Below are 22,111 nucleotides of genomic sequence, written 5' to 3' on the forward strand. Positions count from 1 at the left end.
CACTGAGGGGGGAAGAGTTCGGCTGCGCTGCGGGAAGGATTGCGAGATTATAGTTGATCTTGAGGAGAATCTTTGACAGGGTGTAGATGTAAACAGGCAGAGGCGTTTCGTACCTTTAGCTTCTACTGCACATCCAGGGAGGATGGAGCTCAGCTCGTGTGTCCTGCCAGAAGTCAATCAACTTAGAGAGAGCACTAATTAGTGAGATTGAATGGAGGCTCTAGCAGTGAGGTGGGGGGGCAGGGGAGGGTCCAACAAAGACAGGACACACTGTCTTCAAGTCTAAACATCACTAGGAACTTTGCATTATCAGCTGTTTTCCCCAACATCTGTAGCACCTGCAGGTGTTGAGCTGTATTGTCCTGTGGTGTGTAGGCAGGCAGAGCACAACTATGTGCACATCTGGGTGCATGGAGATTGCTGCATCAGGTTTTGTGATACTGTCAGCACATTGCTGTGGGTTGGCTTCTGTGATGTTGTAGTGAAAACATTTGTGCACCTGATAAATATTTACTGATCATTTTACACCCAAATGCAGCCAGTGAGGGTCAGTTATTACCAGCTGCCCGTTAATGGCTGCAAAAAAAAAGCTGATCGCATCAGAACACTCAGCCTTTCCACTATGGGAGAATTATTTGACATTTATTATTTAGTTTCCACAGTGAAACTACTAGAACGGGGGAGGCTGTGCAATAAGTCATTCCAACGTTTAATTCATTATTACGGCTTTAATGGAAATAAAAAAACAACCAGTCAGCAGTGCTGGTGAAAAACATAGTAGTTTTAAACTAGTGAGGACGTCTCGTTTCAGGAATGGGCGATGGAATGTGCTACAGCTTTGCCATGAGACGTCTGTGGGTCTGTGTCTTGCTTGTGAGCGTCACCTGCCGTCTGAGGTAAGGAACTGACCCCTGTAACTTTGCAGGACAACACAAAGACACATGAAGACACAGTGAATTTAAACTGCTTCTGCAACGTTTGCATGAACGATTCATTTGAATGAATGAATACTTTTTTGAAAGGAAAGTCAATTATCTCACTTTACGTTAAGTCACCTCTGATTTTATGAGTTTTTGTAAATGGTTTCTCTCCAAACTCTTTATTTATAAAACTGCTCTCATATCTAGCCTCTCCCAGGATGTAACTGGAACTCCCAAAGAGGCCGAATTAAATGACAACATCACCATCTTCACACGTATCCTGGACGGACTGCTGGATGGTTATGACAACAGGCTCCGCCCCGGACTGGGAGGTAGGCCCACTGGATTTACAAACCTCAACACCTCTGCCATCTCTGTAATTAAAGCAGCCACACACAGGCTGGGTGAGAACTGATTATGCCATTATGAAAATGTCTTGGGGGGCCTCTCTCTTCCAATGACAACTAATACAGAAAACTGTGCACTTTCGGCTTCGGATGAAAGAAAAATGTGTTGTTCAGCCTCTGCGTCAGTAGCTCTGCATGAGAGATTACAGCCCTTCGGTCCACACAGAGAACAACGCTCTGCTCTGCACTGCAACATTTGTCTCCTGCTTGCTCTGGACAAGGAAAATGTGCCTGCATTCATGAAGTCTTTGACAAAGAGACACTATCAGCTGTTTACTGCTCCTCTTAAGTATGATTTAATGGCCATGTGAACACACGCTGAAGCACACGGCGTGCTGGTGTGACCTTGACAAAGCCGCTATTCCTGCCATCAAACAGCAGCTCCATTGTTCTCAGTGGATGCAGGCCGAAGTAGGCAACGACTTCAAAGTTCTCATCACGGAGGAGAAAGGACAAGACGCCGAATGCGGTCGATAAAATAAGTGGAGAGAATGATTCTCTGCTGCTCCTCTGTGATTTTAGGATCAGAACCAGTGCAGTGTTTGGATCATTACAGATAAATATCATTAAGTCAGTCATTGTGTATCATGACCTCTGTTTGGTCCTATTAAAGTTCACTCTGTCTGTGTGCCATCGGCCCTGCAGTGACTGTCCTGAGGGCACAGAGTGGCTCCGACAGCTTCAGGGTGTCGAGGCTGTTAAGGACGTGCTGCATGCATCTGGATTGTGCCAGTGAATGCAACGTTAAGTTAAAGAGAAATTAGCCGTCCATTATGTTCCATTATGTGCTTCATACTTTGAGTATTATTGTTCTCTTTTTGAAAGTTCAAGAGAATCTCTGATGAAGGAAAACCATTTGTTTTATGCTGATTTTCTCAAAAACCATAAGGAATGGAAGGAACAGTGTCTTTTTTTGATATGACCACTAGGAGTCGCCAAAGTCAGAACTTTTTCAACTTCACTTCTGTAATACACACTGATACTAAGCAGAATATTGATTTTTGTCCAACTTTACCTCAGTCAAAATAAGTGCTCATTCTGACTCTATAATTGCACAGTTGGAGTGGACACCAATCCTCGTATGTGTTTAATAGAACCTGCAATCAGTCTCATTTAATTGTCCACACGCTGTAGTACAATCTGAACTGCCAGAGTGCTTCTTCTCCTTTTTCACAGTGCTGAGTGGTGATTTGCTTTCTCCAGTTTCAAGTGTGTGTTGTATAATAATAAAGTATTTAACTCTCAGTATGGAGGTTGAGATGTGCTAAATGCACTAGACTTCAGAGTTAAATCAAGCAGTGATGCTCAGCTCCTTTTACCTCCAAGTAAAACCCACTAGTAAAAGCAAAAACATGCATTACGCATTCATATTTAGAATAGATATCTAATCTATTATATCTAATATCTAAATGATTACGGATGCACTGATCAAAATGCAAATGTATTGTAAAGGCTCACAGTACTCTGTCTACTTTCACAGAAAAGGTGACGGAGATCAAAACCAACATCTTTGTCACAAGCTTCGGTCCGGTCTCTGACACAGAGATGGTGAGAAAGTCACATTTTCAGAAGATTTGAGGTCATTGGAAATATTACACTTGCACTGTTGTGGCATACTGTGTATATACAGTATGAGCTGAGTATATTCCTAATGAGACAAGACACTTATACCGTGTGTGCAAACGGCTGTAGTCCTTTACCTTGTATGACATATGACTTTGCCCCATATACATCGTACAGTGTTTATTGAACTAACTCATCAATGTGTTTTGATTGCAACACGTATTAATTCCATGATTTTTTGTTGCGCAGGAATACACCATCGACGTGTTCTTCCGTCAAAGCTGGAAAGATGAAAGACTCTGCTTTAAGGGCCCAATGGAGATGCTTCCCTTGAATAATCTCTTGGCCAGTAACATCTGGACTCCGGACACCTTCTTCCTCAATGGGAAGAAATCCATCGCGCACAACATGACCACTCCTAACAAGCTGCTGCGGCTGAAGGATGACGGGACTCTGCTCTACACCATGAGGTGAGCTCTTCCACGGCTGATCTTTAATCCCTCTTTGGATCACAGCAGGATAAACCATTTCTCTTCCAATCAGTCTCACAGCTAAAACACTGAATCATGTGAGCTGACGAGGGGGGTTCAGAAACGTTGCATAATCCAATTAGGAGTGGAGAGATGACTAAAACATCCATCAGCATCTAATACTTCTTTGGTAATGGTTTTTAAGACCCGGGCTGCTCTAACACAGCCCACACACTTATGCTACATGTCTCAGTGGTGCATCGATGCGTCATCATGTTGTCCTTATACTGTACGGTCAGAGGAACTCGAAATGTTTGCTTTGACCCGGCGCTCTGACACAGGGAATTGGGTGTTTCACCCCTCCTCCTCTTCACACTGTCATCCTCCTTCCTTTGACAGATTAACGCCATGGCCTGTTCTGCTTGTTACTGCTCTAACACTCAATCACAGTTCCCGTTTCATATATTGTGGCCAAGTAATGTGTAACCATACGAGCTGCCATCCATCTTGTTTGCGTATTCTGTTTCCTAAAAGTCACTCGAGAGTTGACAAGTATTTTTTCTTCTCGTCAAAGCCGACTAATCCATTCATTATTAGTGCTCAGAGTGGTTTATGGGTATTTCACTGTAGAAAGAGATATTATATCCTAGACAGAAACAACTCATTTACACCCACTTCAGTGCCATCATCTTATTACTACAATGAATCCTCCAAATCAAATAACAACAGTGGACGTCGGAGGAAATGGACGTGGGTGCATGTCAAAAATGACTATTGATCCAGTGACTTTAAAATTGCTACAAATCTACAGCACATTTGCCAACACTGAGAGCCATTAGAAATGGCTTTACGATGGCCCATTAATGTCTTTGTGCTCTGGGAACAAGGTTATTAGAGAAACATTTTATGCATGCATTACTCTCCCACAGTACAGAACAAGCAGCGTGCAGTGCCCCAGCTAGTGTACCATGAAAATGTCTCTCGGAGGAAGGGCAGAGTTTCGATCCAGGCGGTCTTACAGTACAGTGTATTTCAGAGACGACATAAATACACACTGATTTCCTATTTATCTGAAACATAAGATGTGAAATAGTAACAATAGCGGCAGTTTAGCTTCTTTTGTTTCAGCTGGTAATTCATGCACCAGTCTGCGCTGTTCTTATTGGTCACTATGATTTATTAAGGGGCTGCTACCTCATATATGTGGCTTGACTAATTAAAGCCATTCAGTGCTGCCCATTTACTGTGAAGTCCCTCTGAGGATATTAGTCATGCTCAGAAAAATGTCAGAGCTATGCGAAGCTAGACCAACCTGCATGACCTGGATATCTCCTTGTAGTTCTGCACTTTGATAATAACGCACTTTATGGTAGTAATTTATCTCAAATAAACACTGACTTTACTGAGTAAAACATTTTACTCTCACAACAAAATTACTGACATCTGGACAGAAGCAGATAAATACAGTCATGTTTGTTTTTATTGAAATAAAGATGCTTTCTTGGGCTGCAACTGATGGTTATTTTCATTAGAAATTAATCTGGCTGTTATTTTCCTCAATGGATGTTTTTGTCCATAAATTGTCAGGAAAAAGTGAAAAATGTTTGACACAATTTCCCATAATTTCTCTTGGACATTCAGCAAAAGCAGCAAATCCCCACGACTTAGTGGCAGGAACCAGATCATCTTTGGCACTTTAGCTTGAAAAAAAATGAAAATGTATTATAATAGTTGGCAATTAATGTTTTGTCCGCTGATCAATAAGTTGATTAATTACTGAGACATGCACTATGCTCCTGAAGGGAAAGGTTGGCCAATAATTATCCAGCATAATATTGTGCTCTATAAAACACCTTGCTCAGTACAATACAATGAATTCCACACTCATCCGTATTTCTGTTATCATTGTTTTTGTGTTCTCTGTTCCACTGTTTACATCGGGACGCTCCTGCATGTTGATGTGGAGCATATTTTTACTCAAACAGCTGAGACAGCCAAAGTAAATCTTATTTCTGCACTGTATTAGTATAATAGGTGTAATAAGAGTGGTGGTAGATGTTCACAGGTCGTCTTTGACACCGACCGGCAGTGCCATAGTTAATATCGGTCCACGCGTTTGGTATCTGGGGAAACTTTGGGAGCCCAGCTAGAATTTGATTAAAAGTTAATATTTGGCTGCACAGCTTGAGTTTATTTTGAGTGAACCATTAATCTACAGCAATGCATTGTGTTTTATGAGAAGATTGTATGATTTGTATGTTAAAGCCTAATCTACAAAGTCACTCTACACTATAGTTGCAAAACAAATGTTGTGGAGGAACAAGCGTCACATTTGTCTCTGAAATATAGAGTGTGGCCTGATATTGTAGAGGAGATGGCATCAGTGAGCATGTGAGTGTGAATAGGCTCTGATTTCCATGGTGATGACAGCAGCGCTGACGATGAGCAGTCTGTCCAGCAGAGGGCAGCATTAGATAAGGCTGTGTGGCCCACTGTGCGGACAGCTACTGCCTGTACATCAAACACACTAGATGACCTCATTTGTTTGGTTTCCAATAAAGCTTTTTTTTGTGCTTCATTGTGATTCTGCAGACAGGAGGCAGCCTTTCTCCACAATGCTTCCTCAAATAACTCTCGAGCTCATTTTTGCACACTAGGTTGCATCATTCTTCCTAGACAGGCATCATTGTGGGTCCCTCTGGTGGCTCAGTAGCTCATTGCCCTGTGCTGGGAAAATTACATTTTACTCTGCTGTTAACTATCAGAGAAGCACTGATGAAGACAGACCATGATTTTCATTGGTTAAATGGCTGTTTACAAAATCAAGCACAACTCAAATGAAACCCATTATTTATAATAAATGGCTCTTTTGTGAAAATGCTGCTGATGATGGCGATGACGAAGTTTCTCACACAGTCAATCTGACTTTGGATGCATGACTTCCTCTTTCAGACTGACTATATCAGCGGAATGCCCCATGCAGCTGGAGGATTTCCCAATGGACGCCCATGCTTGTCCCCTTAAATTTGGAAGCTGTGAGTAAACGCGCCCATAATAAATGCACACAGTGAGTAACAGCGTTAAATAATGCAGGAAAAGGTACAGTGTGAATATTTCATGTCAGCAGCCAAAGCACCGGTGACACATTAGCTCTGAAAGTGTTGCTAAACTTTTCTTAAAATACACGTGGTCGCAGTAGCACGTAGTTTTGACATTAGGCATCAGGTTCAGTGTCTTTATCCATGCAGGGGATGTGGGGATCGATGTACTTGGGTGTGTCTGACAGCCAGTGTCCCTCAGGTGCAAAGCTATTGTTGTGGCGGTGCAGGAGATAGCCATGTAGACACTGACACACTGCTCCTGATTAAGCCATTAATCAACATGTCAGGTCTGCCCTCCTGCATCCTTCACTGCTTCAGCTCCATTTAATGGGAAATATTTGAAACACACACACACACACACACACCAAATCGTCATTTACCACCAAGGTTACCTTTAAAAATTCAATCCTACACCTTACACATATGCAGCTAAACCACACTTGTGGCTTGTGTTCAGCCGTCCTCATGACTTCTAAGCTAGTTAGGCAGCCTCAGACAGCTCCAGTGGTACAAAAATATCTGGGGTGCTCCAGTCACGCAAGCTGTGTTCAGATTAGCATCTGAGGTCTTCCCTGCCACTGACGTATGAAGGGTTATTGCCAGCCTCGACGCTGGCCTGAACATGAAGGCAGAGCTCCAGAATGCTGCAAGCCCGGTGTGATGACATTTAGCCCCTCCCACACCCACTGCTTTGGTCACTTCAGCCCCCTGCGGTGACCGGTCATGGGGATAATCAGGGCAACTAGTGGACACTACTTTGGCCTGTGCACTTGGCACCAAACTATCTGATCGTGGGAGCCCAAAATCTGGCCTCAATTAATTATAAAGAGTTTAAATACAGACGTCTTTACCTGGTGTCCAGTGTGACTGAGCTTACTGGCTGACCGAGATACTTCAATTCACTTCAATTCAATATAACCTTATTTATTCCTGTAAGGCTAATTGTATGCAGTAACTTACCGCCAGCTCAACAAATACACATACAATTAATAGAAGAGGAAAGAAAACACACTCCATCCACCTGCTTTTATGTGCATTTTCATTTTGTACATGGGGGAAAAAATGAAATACCAAAAATGTAAATGCTTTGAGTGAACTGACCGGCAAATTGTGATGGAGACAGACTCTGTGATGGAAACTGGCATTAATTCACATTTTCTTTATGCTTTAATCACATAGTCAAAAACCATCAGACACTATAATTAAAAACTAAACATGTGATTAGTAATAAGCCATACAGCCGCATAGATATGATGGAATTTTAGGTTCATATTTCTCAACATTGGATCCTGACAGTATTGTGTATTCACACACGTGTGTGCTTTATTTGACTTAGAGCTTTTATGAGCTGTGCAGTGTTGCCGCTAACAACAGGGATGACACAGTGAACGGTATCTAACAACAACTACAAGTTTCTAACTTAAGATCAAGAAGTACTTGGTTGACCACTGGATGACTTTTAAAAGCTAATGTCACAGTTCAGCCAAGCGAGGTTCTAAGCTGTAAAAGTTAGCGTGGTGCAGCTCTGTATATCCTGTTTCTGTGACTCCATTAACCCCAGATAATCCTTTGACCTAATGGACGGCACTCGCCCATCAGCTCAAGGCTTTCAGAGCAGACCTGTCCTTTGCCGTTGTGTTAATCACCTCTCGTGGACCAGTCGCGTTCTCTGCCTCATGATTCCTTTACTGCAGATCAGAACAGTCTGTGACGGATTACAGTTGTATCTTTGGCACAATTTAAAGGAAGTGTATGATGCACAGGTTACGTCTGAACGATGTAAATACACTGAACTGATGTTACTTATGGGAAGCCAGACACATACAGGAATGTAGCTATGTGTGAGTAATGGTCACACTTCCAGTTTTATGCTAAGCTAAGCTAACATCCCCAATAGACAGAAAATGTTAAACTATTAAATTAAACCCACTGACAATACAGGTGAACTAAACAACAGCGCACTGTGAGAGGAGAGAGAGAGAGAGGAGGAGTGAGCTGCTAAACTATTATTTGTTTGGCTTGTTGTCTTAAAATTAAAACTGACTTTGTACCGCTTACTGAACACACACTTTGATATTTAAGCAGAATCACAAATAAATTATTTATTATATTATTTTGTATTTGTTGTACTTGAGCCTGAGCCTTTCTGCGGCTGCTCTCGCTTTAATTATATTCATTTCATATCATAACAAAATTCTTATTTTGTCGCTCTGTTGTTGTGGCATCCTCGTTTATTGCTGAAATAGTCTCTTGCATGTCACACATGAATAGAGGAGGAGTACCTGTAAAATAAACAGCCTGTTTCCTCTTTTAGATTACATCCTGGTGCTCGTTCAAATGTGTCCCGTGCGAATCCTGCAGTGAAACCACTGTTTATGATGCTGTATTCCCATGCATTTGTTAGCCCATATGTCTCCTTGCAGTTAATGATGGACAGAAAGCATGGGCGGGAATGTAAAACATACATCAGCGTGTCCAGCAGCTGGAGGAAAAGAAGTTTTAACTGTTCACTGAGAAGTGCAGTGGAGGGGTGGAGGAAATTACAGAGAGGGCGCACAGCAGGAGAAAGACCTGAAATAAGGCAGGGACCTGGAAAAAAGCCGAGTCTGCAAGTTCACAAGTGCCCACTTTCTGTTTGGCTTGTAAACCAGAGTGCCACTAAAACAAAAAGCCATTTTGACACATTGGATGTCTCCATCTTTCTCTATAAAAACCACATTTACTTGGCACATCTTCACTGTTATAGTGTATAAAGTACCTTTAATTCCTCTTCATGATGATTCATAACAGTCAGTACGCTAACTACGCTCTTCTATGTCCTGAACATTACAAACATGCCTGTCACATATGACAGTACACTTCTTTGTATCAGAGGACCAGGATGGATTTCAAACATGGGACTGTCCCTAAATGTCAGTGACTAAACATCATAGGAAGATTAAGGAAGAACTAGATGTTTGATACTTTTAGAAGCCGTAGGTGGGTGCGGACGCAGTGATGCTGTGTGTGAGGTCTGAGACAGAGACTGTATGCTGGCATATTTTGAATGTGACTATTTTTTTCTTGGTGCATCTGAATGGACAGCAGAGGAGTGGGTCATACTGAAGGAGTGGTTAAAAGAACTACTGTAGAACTCGATAGTGATTGTAAAAACATAAAAACATTATGTTACGTGTCACTAGTGCTTCACATTGATTTAATTTCTCAGTGCACAAACTCAATGCAGCTACCTCGTACTTTAGTGGGTCTCATACATTCATTGTATTATGCAGTGAGCACAAATATGTGTAACATATCAGGGATGTGACACGTGTGTGTGACTTGTGTGCTTGAGTGTGTGTGTGCGACACATTTACATTTTTATTAGAAATGATGCATCAGTCTTGGAGGATACTGCACTACAATCATTATCAAGTCATTCTTAAACAATAGTCAGGTGCACATGTGATCATGGAAGCAGGTTTTGCTTGCTGTAATAACTCCTCCTCTTCATGCTGACTGATCTCTTCCGAGTGAATTCATGTTTGCATGGAATGAGGGCTGTGAAATTCGTTCTCCATCTCTTCAGTTGGATCTTTTAATGGCAACAGGAGCAGCAAGAAAACCCGTTTCTTTGTCCATATGGGCCTGTGACTGTTGTAAGACAGACTTAAAAATGGTGAATCTATCCTTTAAATGTTTTCATGAAATTAGAAAGCTAACTACTGGTGTGTAACCGCTCCAGCTGACAGTGCTGCCACACATGGACCCAAAGCTTTGTTTAGCATCTCCACCAGCTGTCTGTCTGTTGTTCCGCTGCTCTCATAAACTAAACATTCCTCAGATGTAGAAAGCCATGATACTTGCTTTGACTCCATCTGCACCTGCAGTCGAATTTAGTTTCCTACATTTGATTTGATGTACATTTATTTTATTTTTCTTTTCTTGCCGAGAGTTACACAAGAACATCGCCGCCACTCTCAGGTCCGTATGTTAAATATGAAAGTCTTGTCATTGTGAGGTTGCCAGGCAACCAGAAGCAATCTGTAAAAGGAATATTATAAATGTTGGGTGTCCTTCTCAACTCAGTGATAAATCTGACGTCAGCGAATGACGACGATGAGCATGACGATGATGATGATGATATTCCTTGTACAGTATGACAGACAGTCACATGTTTTATGGCAACTAGAGAGAGTCCTAATCAACAATATGTCAACTATCTCAGCTATCTAACATAAGGTCACTGCAATGATTTATTGTTTTTATGAATGAAGCACCTGGTTCCTTTATCTCAATTTCATACTGACTATTTTAAATTAATATAAAAAGCACAAAAGTCTGTTTTACAGCTGCATCAGAATGCAGCAGCAACACATCCAACCACACTATGGAACCCTCAGACTCTTGATTACACTGGCTTAAAGTCCTTTTTAATATGTTTATATTTTAAAGCAATGAAAGGCTAAGCCATTACGTAATGGATCTTTTATCTTCTCATGTGCAAAGTGTATCTGCAGACAAAGCTCTCTGGACTGTTCAAGTGTAGACAAAATAATCGGCGCAGAGGGAGGTTAGCTGTCAGTGACATATATTTTATATATATTTTGAATAAAGTAAAAAGTAAGAAAAGCAACAAGTAAGTGACAAAGTGAGAAAGATACTGCAGAAAGACATTAAGCTGCTCATGTAACGCAGTTCTACAAAGGCTTGTTTGAGACAATGCAGAGTGTCTTTGAGATGATAATCCACAGACTGGTTGACTGAGGTCAATCTAAATTGCTGTGAAGTCTTCTAACACCACAGTTGCTGGATTAGTGCAACACTGTTAGATTGGACACTGCACTGCAGTACGATTGAGAGAGACAGAGACACACAGGCACACACACACACACACACACAGGCACAGATTTAGTGCATCTACAGTATGTGTGCGGTTTGTACTACAGTACAGTATGAGAGAGAGGTTTTGCATTTTGCAGGGCTTGCTTGTTTTCAGAATGAACTTGTATGAATGAAGGACCGAGTGTGTTTGAAATGCACCAGCATATGAAAAGAGGCACACAGAATCTCAGGCGTACTATCAGCTGTGCTTCACGCACACACACACCCACACACACACGCACACAAAACAGTAAAAACAAACCACTCAAATACTAATTCCGCAGCTAAAAGGTCAACCTCCCCCCACGTGAGCGAGCCCAGAATCATTCAAGGAAATCTCTCAAACTGTGCCAACATTCACACATAACATTGTGCCATTAGTAACATCTGTGTATTGTGATACGCTCAAACTGATTACATCAGTTCCAAACACAAGCTCTTAACTGTGACACCAAGTTAATCTCAGTGTAATGAAGCAAAGTGGGTGAAAGGTCAAGTGTTGTATCCCAGCCACGCCACATTTCTTAACTTATGACAACTTTGAACACCAACAGGAAAAGACTTCACAGGGATTCACTCGTGTTTCTGAACATCTAAAAGTGAATCCTGCTACTATGGCAACATAAATAGGAGCTTATACACAAACCTATACACGCCCAATTATACATACATACGCCTATATATGTGTAATTATCCTATATAGGGTTGTGATACCACTGAGCCATAGAAACACCTCTGGGACTAAAGTACGTATTCGATCTCTGTATCAGCTCCATGTGTTCACTGAGCATGCTCAGAGAGACCGTTTCCGGTTTAGATTTTCTCGGTTTGACGAGCCCAGAGGAATATAACGCCATGTTAGTGGCTTGTTAGATTTGGAAGCACTACAGGAAGGCAAATAACCTAAACTATGTGAGTTTATCTGCTTAACGGTGAGTCCATGTTAGGACTTTTATGATGTCAAAGTTCACAGTACCTGTTCCTAAAAATGACTCTTACATAATTGTATTCACTCAACTTGTCATTTATCAAACTCATTTTTGCTTGAGAGGAAGTTACAACAAAAGCTCAGAGGAACATGGAAATAATTTACTAAACATAATGGGGAATGACCCTTTTTCAGTTTGATCCACTGTCTGTCTGTCTGTATTCCACTGGCAGAAAGCTTTAGCCAAAGTGAATCTGCCCGATCAACATCAGGAGCTGTATCCTGTACATGTAGACAGGAGGGCCGGGGATTTGAACCACCAACCTTCCCACCTTAACTTTTACTGCCCACATCCCATATCTGATTCACACTGGATCTGGGTCTTATGGAACAGATCAGTAAGACATGCATTGGCCTGCAATTTAGAAACCTTGACGAAGAATGTAATTCATATTTGCATTGGCCGTAAATATTCTATGTCCTCTTAGTTGATCCTGAGCTTCTGAGCAGTGGGGTCCTGTCGAGAGCTCCATAGTAACAGCAACTGAACTTGTTTTTAGAGCATTTGCCAAAGATATGCATCCTGTAGGTCAAGTGTGAGTCTCTACAGTCAAATAATATCCCTGATTTACTCAAACCTACAGAAGATATATTATATTATATTATATTATATTATACTGACCATCAAATTGTTGAGTTTAGAACTGAAACAAAGTTGAAAAGTTACTTGAAAAGTTACAGTTTGTAACTGCTTTTCAAGAATATTCAGATTGCAACAGATCCAAAAGTCAAGTCTGCACATCTTTCTGTCTCATCCTCACAGATGCGTATCCCGTCTCAGAGGTGGTCTACACGTGGACGCAGGGAGCGGCCAAGTCGGTGGTGGTGGCGGAGGAAGGTTCCCGGCTCAATCAGTATCACCTGATTGGTCAGACGGCAGGAACAGAGGACATCTACACCAGCAGAGGTACGGCGAATGAACACCTACACCTCAGCCAGAGTTCAGGGCTTCACCCCTCTGTTCTCGCTCTGTGATTTCCTCCCGTCCAACACCGTGGAGTCATACAGTAGCTTCAGACAGGAGCAGGGGTGTTAAGCCCCTGCTTCCACCCTATTATACAGCTCTGTGTTATTACAGTGTGTGTCATCCAAAGATGCTGTGAGAAGAATTTTTTTTTTCAAATCAAGCTGGATAGAGACAATGAATGAATCACAAGGATTTGAGAATGCCTCCCACACATAGCCAGCTGTCTCTGGGGCAGCCAGAGAAGAGAAGGGGGGGGGCAAAAAAAATCACTTATCCGTGGTCTGAGCCATTGGATCTGTAGGGTTAATCCGTATGCAGGCCCATCAGTTGTGCTTTTACCGAGTGACGTCACAGCTCAGGGATTGGCTGCTGTGGCGGAGACACGTGGGGGTGGGGGGGGGGACTGGTGGGGGGGCGAGCGGCATCTGCTTAATTCTGTTATGTAAAGAAGTATGATAATACATTTCGGCTGCTTGTTGCAAGTGAGTTTATTACACGGGGGGGCGTTCATATAGCTGTAACGTATCCTGTATCTGCTGCGCACAGACGCTGCTTACACTGGACGATGCACGAGACGGAAACATTTAAAGTTAAGTATGTCACGGTGATTTTTCAGCAGCACAAGAAACTCCAGCAGTGCTGCTGGTGAAGACTCGGAACGTTCAACAAGTTCTGATTAACACACAAGTGCTATGTTTGTCTGTGTGTGTGACTCCATCCCCTCCCGCACCGTTCACACACACACAGAGCCAGCATGGCCTTAATTAGCATTGCTAATCTGAGGTACAAACCCTCTTTAACAAGCCAAGAATAGCTCAGCAAGGGGCTCACACTGGGTTGAGGTGACCTTTGACCTCATAGGTTAAGCCGAGGATGATATAGGAAAATTTAAACAGGGGAATTGAACAGATGATCAGTAAACCTTGCAATTTCATTACATTTACACATATCAGTGCTTTCGGATCAAAACAGAAAGCGGCGAAGATCAACAGATGGTTCTGATCTGTACTTACCAGTTGACCAACATAGCTGCGTTGTTCTCCGCTATGAATGGCAGTTCCCCACAGACACTCCAAAAACCAAACAGTAAAATCCACCACAACCGCATTTTCACACCTTGGAGATTTCCATCCACTTCCAGGCCCAGCAGGCGCTCAGATCAGAGTGGGCTTTGCCCAGTCGTGCCACCACAGAGCAGGGCTGCCGGCTAGTAGTCCTCGGAGCGAAGGCAACACAGGTGCCCTTTTCATTAAGGACATGATGCTTGTCGCCGCATCGCACAGAGCACCCAAACTTTCCTCCAGTCCCTCTCAACCCCCCTCTGCCTCAGTCATCTGTGCACCTGCTTGTAATCACTGCTGATCCAGGTCTGTTTTAGTGTTCGAGCTCAGGCAGGCAAGGATGTATGTCCCCAATCAAGAGCGGCCAGGCCTGACAGAATGGGATGGACTGTCTGCTGCACACACACACACACATACACACACTGTCACACTCACACACATAGAAAGAGAGAGAGAGAGAGAGAGAGAGAGAGAGGGAGACAGAGGAAGAGCGAGAGAGATATACAGGATGCAGATTGTGACAAGGGATTAGTGAGACAGAAAAATCCGATTTTGCCAGGAGAAAGCAGCAGTCATCTGTGGATTTTCTATAGTTTATCAGACTCCATGGCTCGACAGGATTTTTGAGAAAAAAAAATCCTTCAAATGCAATCTTCAGATGATTAACAGGATATGATGATTTCCCCACAAACTTGTTTTTCAATAATTTAGTTCACATTTTTATTTAGAATAGTCTGTCTGGAAAAGTTTACAGCCACAGACTACACAACACCCACTGACTGATTTGTACTGACAGCAAGCACAAACAAACTCCTAATAGGGTCTCAGAGAGAGGAAACCCTCTCCTCCTAAACAGGTCAGAGATAAAAGAAATGATCATGAAAGAACACAAATAGGATACCTTCATCAGTGTCACCGTGGTCATCACAGGGAAGACTGTAGGGAGCTCCGTCAGCTCTGTCTCCATCACCATCAACTTCTACCACCAGCAGCAGTTTCAGCCTAAAATGAGACAGAATGACACATGTGGCATCACTCGTGGTTTTGTAAATTGTAAATAGATCTACAGTGATCCTATGGGTAAAACAAATACTCTTGTCAACAGAGAATAGAAAGTTTCCACATTGGCAGTTCAAAAATCTGAAAATCATTTATATTTGTCTAAGACCTTTGTTTTCTTCTGTCGTTTCATTCCAGATACATTATTTAATTTAATGAGTTCAAATTGTTTTATACCAACAAATACATATAGTAATGTCCTTGTCTAATTGTAAAGAAAAGGATGTAACTCTTCTCAATTGCAGAAAAATGGATGTAAATGATCTATTTTGTAGTATTAGTAGATGGTAACAGCTCATTTTTATTCCAGTAGATTTCACTTAAAAGGATATTCTATTTTTTTGTTATCAGTATTTGTTATTGTCAATAAATCCCACGAAAAGACCTAAACCAAAAGTGCGTTGGTCCATGTCTCTCATCTTACCTGTCTGTGTCATTTCATTAACAGCTGGACCCTCTAGTTTTTAGCAAACTCAAACAGGCGTAAATAGTGCATCTGCTGGGGACTATTTGAAGCTGCGAATTATTATACACGTGGGGCTACAGTGAATATTTAATGCATGAATGTTTTTGACTCAAAATAAACAGTGCTTAGTTATTTACAGTTTTTATTACAAAATGCCCAGTAGACAAGCCAGTTCAGAGGACAACACAGCACAACAATGTGAACAACCCTATGTTTGTGGTAATTAATGCGAATAATGGATGTTGGTGTAGTCTCTTAGTAACTTGTGGTCCATTTGTTGTGTCGCCAGTCAGTCTTGTCGGGACGGGTCTTCACTCTTCAGAACAGGGATTCCATTATCGCAGACCTGAAATGTCTTTGAGCGTTTCCTCCTCCTTTGTCCTGCTGTTTCCTACAGGTCAATACACCGTGATGATGGCTCACTTTTACCTGAAGAGGAAGATCGGCTACTTCGTCATCCAGACCTACATGCCTTGCTTCATGACTGTAATCCTGTCACAGGTTTCCTTTTGGCTCAACCGGGAGTCTGTGCCTGCACGGACCGTCTTTGGTGAGTTTGGAACACACAGACAGTAATGTAATTTTGGAGATCACACAATTCAATCTGAAGTGTTAATTTTGTCAGTACAGAATGAATATGTATAAAGACTGAAATGTAGGTTGAATTAAATGGTACATGCATAGCCTGGTGTTGCTGCTACATGATTTGTCCTTAATGCTCTGAAATGTGCCCTCCGTTTACTACGACTTAATCTGTTGGAATAAAAACAGAATAGTAAGTCTGGTTAGGAAAAGTGACCCAGTTTTCTCCACCACCAGGTGTGACCACTGTGCTCACTATGACCACTCTCAGCATCAGTGCTCGAAACTCGCTGCCTAAAGTGGCTTATGCTACTGCTATGGACTGGTTCATCGCAGTGTGCTATGCCTTTGTCTTCTCCGCCCTCATTGAGTTTGCCACAGTGAACTACTTCACCAAGAGGAGCTGGGCCTGGGATGGAAAAAAGGCAATGGAGGCCCAACAGCCCAAGGTATGTTCTGTTTGTGTATGTGTGTCCTGATAACATATTGTGGAGACCCAAACCTGGCAGCTCACAAGCTATTCTTGGCACTTAATTTACACATGAATACTATTTTTCGAATCTTTATCCAGTCTATGCGAGTCTTGACATCAGCAGCAGAATTCCATTCAGCAACATGTGGCTTTTATTTTGTCAGATCAAGGTTGCTGAGCTTGGTCTGAAAAAATCTGACAATGTACAATACAGTGAGATCAAAGACAATGTGTAGAGAGAAATAACAAATGAGCTTCAGTGACGGTGTGTATAGATCCACCTGCAACAGTGGATGGAAAACGTCTTTGCCTCCTCCGTTTTTGTCGTTGTAACATTACATAACAGAAGTTAGCACAAAGCTAATGACAAAGGGTTTTAGCAGCAGTTGTTAATATACTGGCAGACTGTAAGGAACATACAGTACATTGCTTTGATGTGGCTATAAAGTCTAGAGGTAAAGATATTAGAAAGTTATATAAGTTATGGTAAAGTACTATGGCTGCCTGAGTCTGTAATTCTTTTGTTGCGCTCCAGCTGTGCAAGTGACCGCTAGTCTGTCTGTGAGGACAACCTATCAGTCTTTCCTCTCTGTATTTAGAAATATGATGCGCTTTGCTGTTTTTAAGCACATTCAAGGCTGTGGGAAAATGCTTAACTGGATGATTCAGGGATGCACACAGAGTAAATAACCTAGAATACAGCTCTCTGACTCTCATTCTCTCTTTTTCATGGAGCGAATTTTTTTTTAGAACCATAATAATTTACTTGCAAAATTGCGTCGCATTTAATGTGAATAGTATAGTGCGTTAAAATGTGTCTCCAGATTATTTACACTTTTCTGCCATGTATTCACATCACTGTTGGAGAGTAAAGCCTCAAGACTTGGTATTATAGTTAAGGTTAGCATCAGAGGATCGAGGATGACTGTAACCAATGGAGAGTCCCCACAGTGATTATACAGAAAGTGCAGAAAGCAAGTTGCTGGCTGCTAACTGACTGCTACACTGTTGACTGTCAGTTTGGTGCTGGGCAGGTGTACAGTGGGTGTATCAAAGCATTTTGCTGAAAACAGCTGACTGCAAACCAGGTTGATTAGAGCAGTGAGAGTGAGCCACAACAGTCAACTTAACGTTGCTCGCCATAAAATCAAAACAAAGACCAGAAAGATCCTGAACCGCTTTGTAGAACCAAGGGAGCTACAGAGTTGATCATTCTCAGTGAGCGTGTCACTACAAGCAACCCCTTTCACATTAAACATAGTCATTGATCAGTTGAAATTGATCAGTGCAGCTTTAACAGGGGAAGAACTGTCATAGAAAAGAGCTGATATTACAGGCAGAGCTGTTTTCTTGGTTGGAACATTACCAGCTAACGTCACAGCAGCTTTTAACCATACTGTGAGTTCAGGCTATGTCAATAGCACTTTGAGATTTTCCCTTTTATTCCTTTTCTTCTCCACTTTATTTAATGCTCTCTTCTTTTCTCTGTTACTTCTGTAAAAGTGGTAATGTGAAATGGGAGGAGGAGGAGTCACACGTGATAATGAAGTTACAGATTAATTAGGCAAGATATAGAAGTTCAGAAACGGTGGATCATTAAATTTCGCAGTATAGTCCGCCAGTGTGGTGGCACAGTGCCAGGTCATTATTGCCCAAGGACATCGATCCCCACTTCCAACCCTCACTGTTCATCTTTTTATTGTTCAGTTTGTGATTGTGTGTGTCCCTCAGTTATTAACTACCTTTTTTAGCATGTTCGGTGAATGTGCAGCACCTCTTTTGGTCAGAATTGCGTGTACGCTCAATCAATGCCTTTCTTTCTCCCCACAGAAGAAGGACCCTTTGGCTCTTTCTAAAAAGCCAAACAACACCTGCTCAGCCGGTGTGAATTATACAACCAACCTTACGAAGGACGCATCTATCTCTACCATTTCAAATAGCACAGCTGTTCAGCTCAAACCCTCTGAAACCAAGGCCCCTGACCCTAAAAAGACTTACAACAGCGTGAGCAAGATTGACAAGATGTCCAGGATAGTGTTCCCGGTGCTGTTTGGGACTTTCAACCTGGTGTACTGGGCCACGTATCTCAATAGGGAACCAGTGATCAAAGGAGCTGTGTAAGCTCTGTGATCAGGATCATTCACCCTCCTGACAGCCACTTCAGGATTTCATAACTGGAACGCAATCAAAACCAATGCCAAGCACTTAGTCCTTGTATGATAGATGTGTTTTTGTTTGGGTCATTGGATAACATTGCATGTCTGACGCTTCAGGAAAATGTTGCCATGTTTGCCTTGAGTTTGTACATGTATGAGTAGGGGTGTCATGATTCTCCCAAACTCCAATTCCCTTTGACTCTTGGTCTTAAGGTAATGATTCGATCCAATTTTCTATTTGAACATTTATTCCAGCACTGACATGTTGATGGACTATTGAGTTTTCAATCAATCGTTCATTCATTACAAGTGTTATCTCAAGATGCTTTCCATAAAGAGCAGGTCTAGACCAAACTCTTTAAGTGAGAGAGAGACCAAACGAATCAGGAATTCAGATAAGCAACACATTGTTGGTTCTATGCTCTGAAAACTGTCGTTTACATTTCCAAATCCTTCTTTGAAAACCTAGCCTACATGTTATCGGGTATAACCACCCTTACAAGTTTTTATCAACACCTGTTAATATATACAGGAAGATATGTACACATATATAGTAGCTATGAGGAGTAGCCCACAAATACAGCAGTTTGAGACAATATTTGTCTCTTATATGCCTCTGGTGACTAATAAACAAGCTCAGCCGGATGGACGGCATGTGAGCCAGGCGGTTTGCTGCTTGTGGATTTACTGAATGATAGATTAAGTTGATGGAGGATAAAAACAACAAACAACAGACTTTTTGGATAGGTGCCAGGGGTTGGCAAGCTAACAGTTCTATGTCCCTGAGTGACCGGTGGAAGCCATCAGTCATTATTGGAGCAAAGGGAGATTTTCCATTTCTGTTGTTACTGTTGCTTCTTCGTCGTGTCTGACTCTCCAAAAGTGCAACTGAGGCTAGCTGTAAGCTATGCTGTGTCGTTGTTTAAGTGTTGTTTTATTTTTCTTCTGACACGCGTGATGTAGGCAGGTGGGGATGGAGAGAAAATAATAATAATGGGAGAATCTCCAATCCTGCTTTTGATTTTGTTGATCGAAATAGAAAGCTTATCTTTGATTTAAAATCTAAATCGTGACACCCCTATGTACGATACATGACTTTTCCTTAAAGACACATTTAGCTCATTTTAGAACTCTGGTCACTCATTGATTTCCGTCATAGTCTGATATTTTAACATTTTAGCATTTGGCATTTATATTTTCTCCTTGAGTCTACAGTAGATGATGGTTCAGCAAGGCCAAATGCTATGCAAAACAACATTTGTACTGTGTTATTATTCAAAAGCGGCTTTTACCTTTGTAACTCGTACTTTGTACAAATGGGCTGGAGGTCCAGGTGTGTGAGGCTGGGCCCAGGCACATGGGACTTTGCTTCCTTATTATAAGCAGATGAATAGCCATGCTAAATGTGTTGCCTTCAGAGTGTGATAACTCATTATGAATGCACTGAAATCTCCTGCAGTTACTTTTTCAGAAGCCACATCTCTTTTTGTTCATTTTTTGCAACTTTTCACTCAATTTTGAACGGCCAGTTTTCCATAAAAACAATTGGGACAGATTTCAAGCTAAAGTGATAGTGGCAGCTTCTGTTTCCAGGTCACCACGTTAAGAATCCTGTATGTATGTACGTAGTTAAAGAAACATGTATATATGCCCTGCTTTTAGAAAAGCACCACTATGCCAGTAAGGTTAGCTTCTATGTTATGCATATACAGCAACACAGTGTAACTCTAGTCTAGTGCTCCATTGACTGGATATTGAGAAATGAGCAGAATAGCTTGAGCTTTAGCAATTTCGACAAAATGTAAAACGCTTTTTTAGAAACATTTTGTCTTTTAGATCAGTTTGTTGTTTCTATAAGCTTTGATGATAACTTGCTAATATTCTTGATAAACATTTGGATGCTTTCAGCAGGATCACTTTTTTGTTATAATTTAGATTAACTGCTGTAGTTAAGCGGCTTGAATTTAGCAGGTCATCAGGCTGATCAAAGAGACAGAAGGTCACAGTGACCAGGCTATTGCATTTGGACCTTTATCGTTCTTAGGTCATAATGACCATTACCTTAAAGGACTAGTATGACATTTGGGAAATTTGCTTATTCAGAAGATTAATGCCATTCTCAGGTCTCCACAGTAGTTATGAAGCTACCGCCAGCAACCGGTTAGCTTGGCACAGAGACTTTAATGACATTAAAGCAATACTTTTTGGGAAATAACACTCATTTGCTACTTTGTCGACCTAAATGAGAAGATTGATACCACTGTCATATCAGTACACTAAACATTAAGCTACACCCAGACAACAGTTAGCTTAGCTTAGCATAAAAACTGGAAACAGCTAACCTGGCTCTGTCCAAAGTAAAGAAATCCACGCAGCAGCTCGGCTAAAGATTTGTTGCATATTAGTTAGAACATTGGCCAAACTTTTTAAAGCTTTTTAATTTATTGTCAGCGATGATCAGGAATGAGAATCTACTAACTTTAGCAGCATGTTTTTTTTACTTGTAATTTGATAGACAACATTCGTTTAAGATGATGTGCTGTTTAGTTTTCATGGAAAATATGCAGAGGTGTCGTCAGTATTCTGCAGATGCAGATTATGTGTGGATATCTTAATTCATAAATGTATCTAATTTATAGAAGGACCAGACGAACATGTATTTGATATTTACATTAGAAGCAGATGTCCTGTGACAAGCTATTGGTTTGTGCTAGCTGTTTATCAGAGAGCTTTAGAGGTGCTAGAAGGTTAGGCTAGCTGTTTCCCTCTGTTTCCAGTCTTTATGCTAAGCTAAGCTAACAATCCCCTGGGTCTAGTTTTAGACATTAGAGAGGTAAGTAGGTAAATATATTCAATGGAATAACTCCAAGTTAACACTCTTTTAAAGTCACCTTAAGTCAGTCATTTTACACGATACTGACAGCGATGGCTGCATGCACTCCACTCACCTCAGCAGAGTTTTTCATTGTCCACAGTTCTCCCAGAAACGAACACTTAGAATCTGAGCCTGTTGTCTGTTTGGGTAAAGGGTTAAAA

At 41.6% G+C, this 22,111-nt stretch overlaps 2 protein-coding genes across 2 annotated transcripts in view; one reads left to right on the forward strand and one right to left on the reverse strand.

Annotated features, from left to right (window-relative positions):
* Positions 1-14,387, reverse strand: part of gabrb3 (gamma-aminobutyric acid type A receptor subunit beta3) — a 43,255-nt gene extending 28,868 nt beyond the window's left edge. Inside the window, exon 1 of the mRNA XM_070832914.1 lies at positions 14,293-14,387. Coding sequence (XP_070689015.1) covers positions 14,293-14,387 — 95 coding nt within the window. The remainder of the gene's footprint in view (positions 1-14,292) is intronic.
* Positions 811-19,040, forward strand: gabra5 (gamma-aminobutyric acid type A receptor subunit alpha5). Its single transcript, XM_070831733.1, has 9 exons — positions 811-896; positions 1,128-1,252; positions 2,808-2,875; positions 3,140-3,360; positions 6,313-6,395; positions 13,076-13,219; positions 16,263-16,415; positions 16,685-16,896; positions 18,750-19,040. The coding sequence occupies exons 1-9, from the start codon at positions 814-816 to the stop codon at positions 19,038-19,040; spliced, it is 1,380 nt and encodes a 459-aa protein (XP_070687834.1). The 5' UTR covers positions 811-813.
* The last annotated feature ends 3,071 nt before the right edge of the window (positions 19,041-22,111 follow it).

This window comes from Pempheris klunzingeri, chromosome 6 (genome assembly GCF_042242105.1).
Source record: "Pempheris klunzingeri isolate RE-2024b chromosome 6, fPemKlu1.hap1, whole genome shotgun sequence".
Taxonomy (NCBI): domain Eukaryota; kingdom Metazoa; phylum Chordata; class Actinopteri; order Acropomatiformes; family Pempheridae; genus Pempheris; species Pempheris klunzingeri.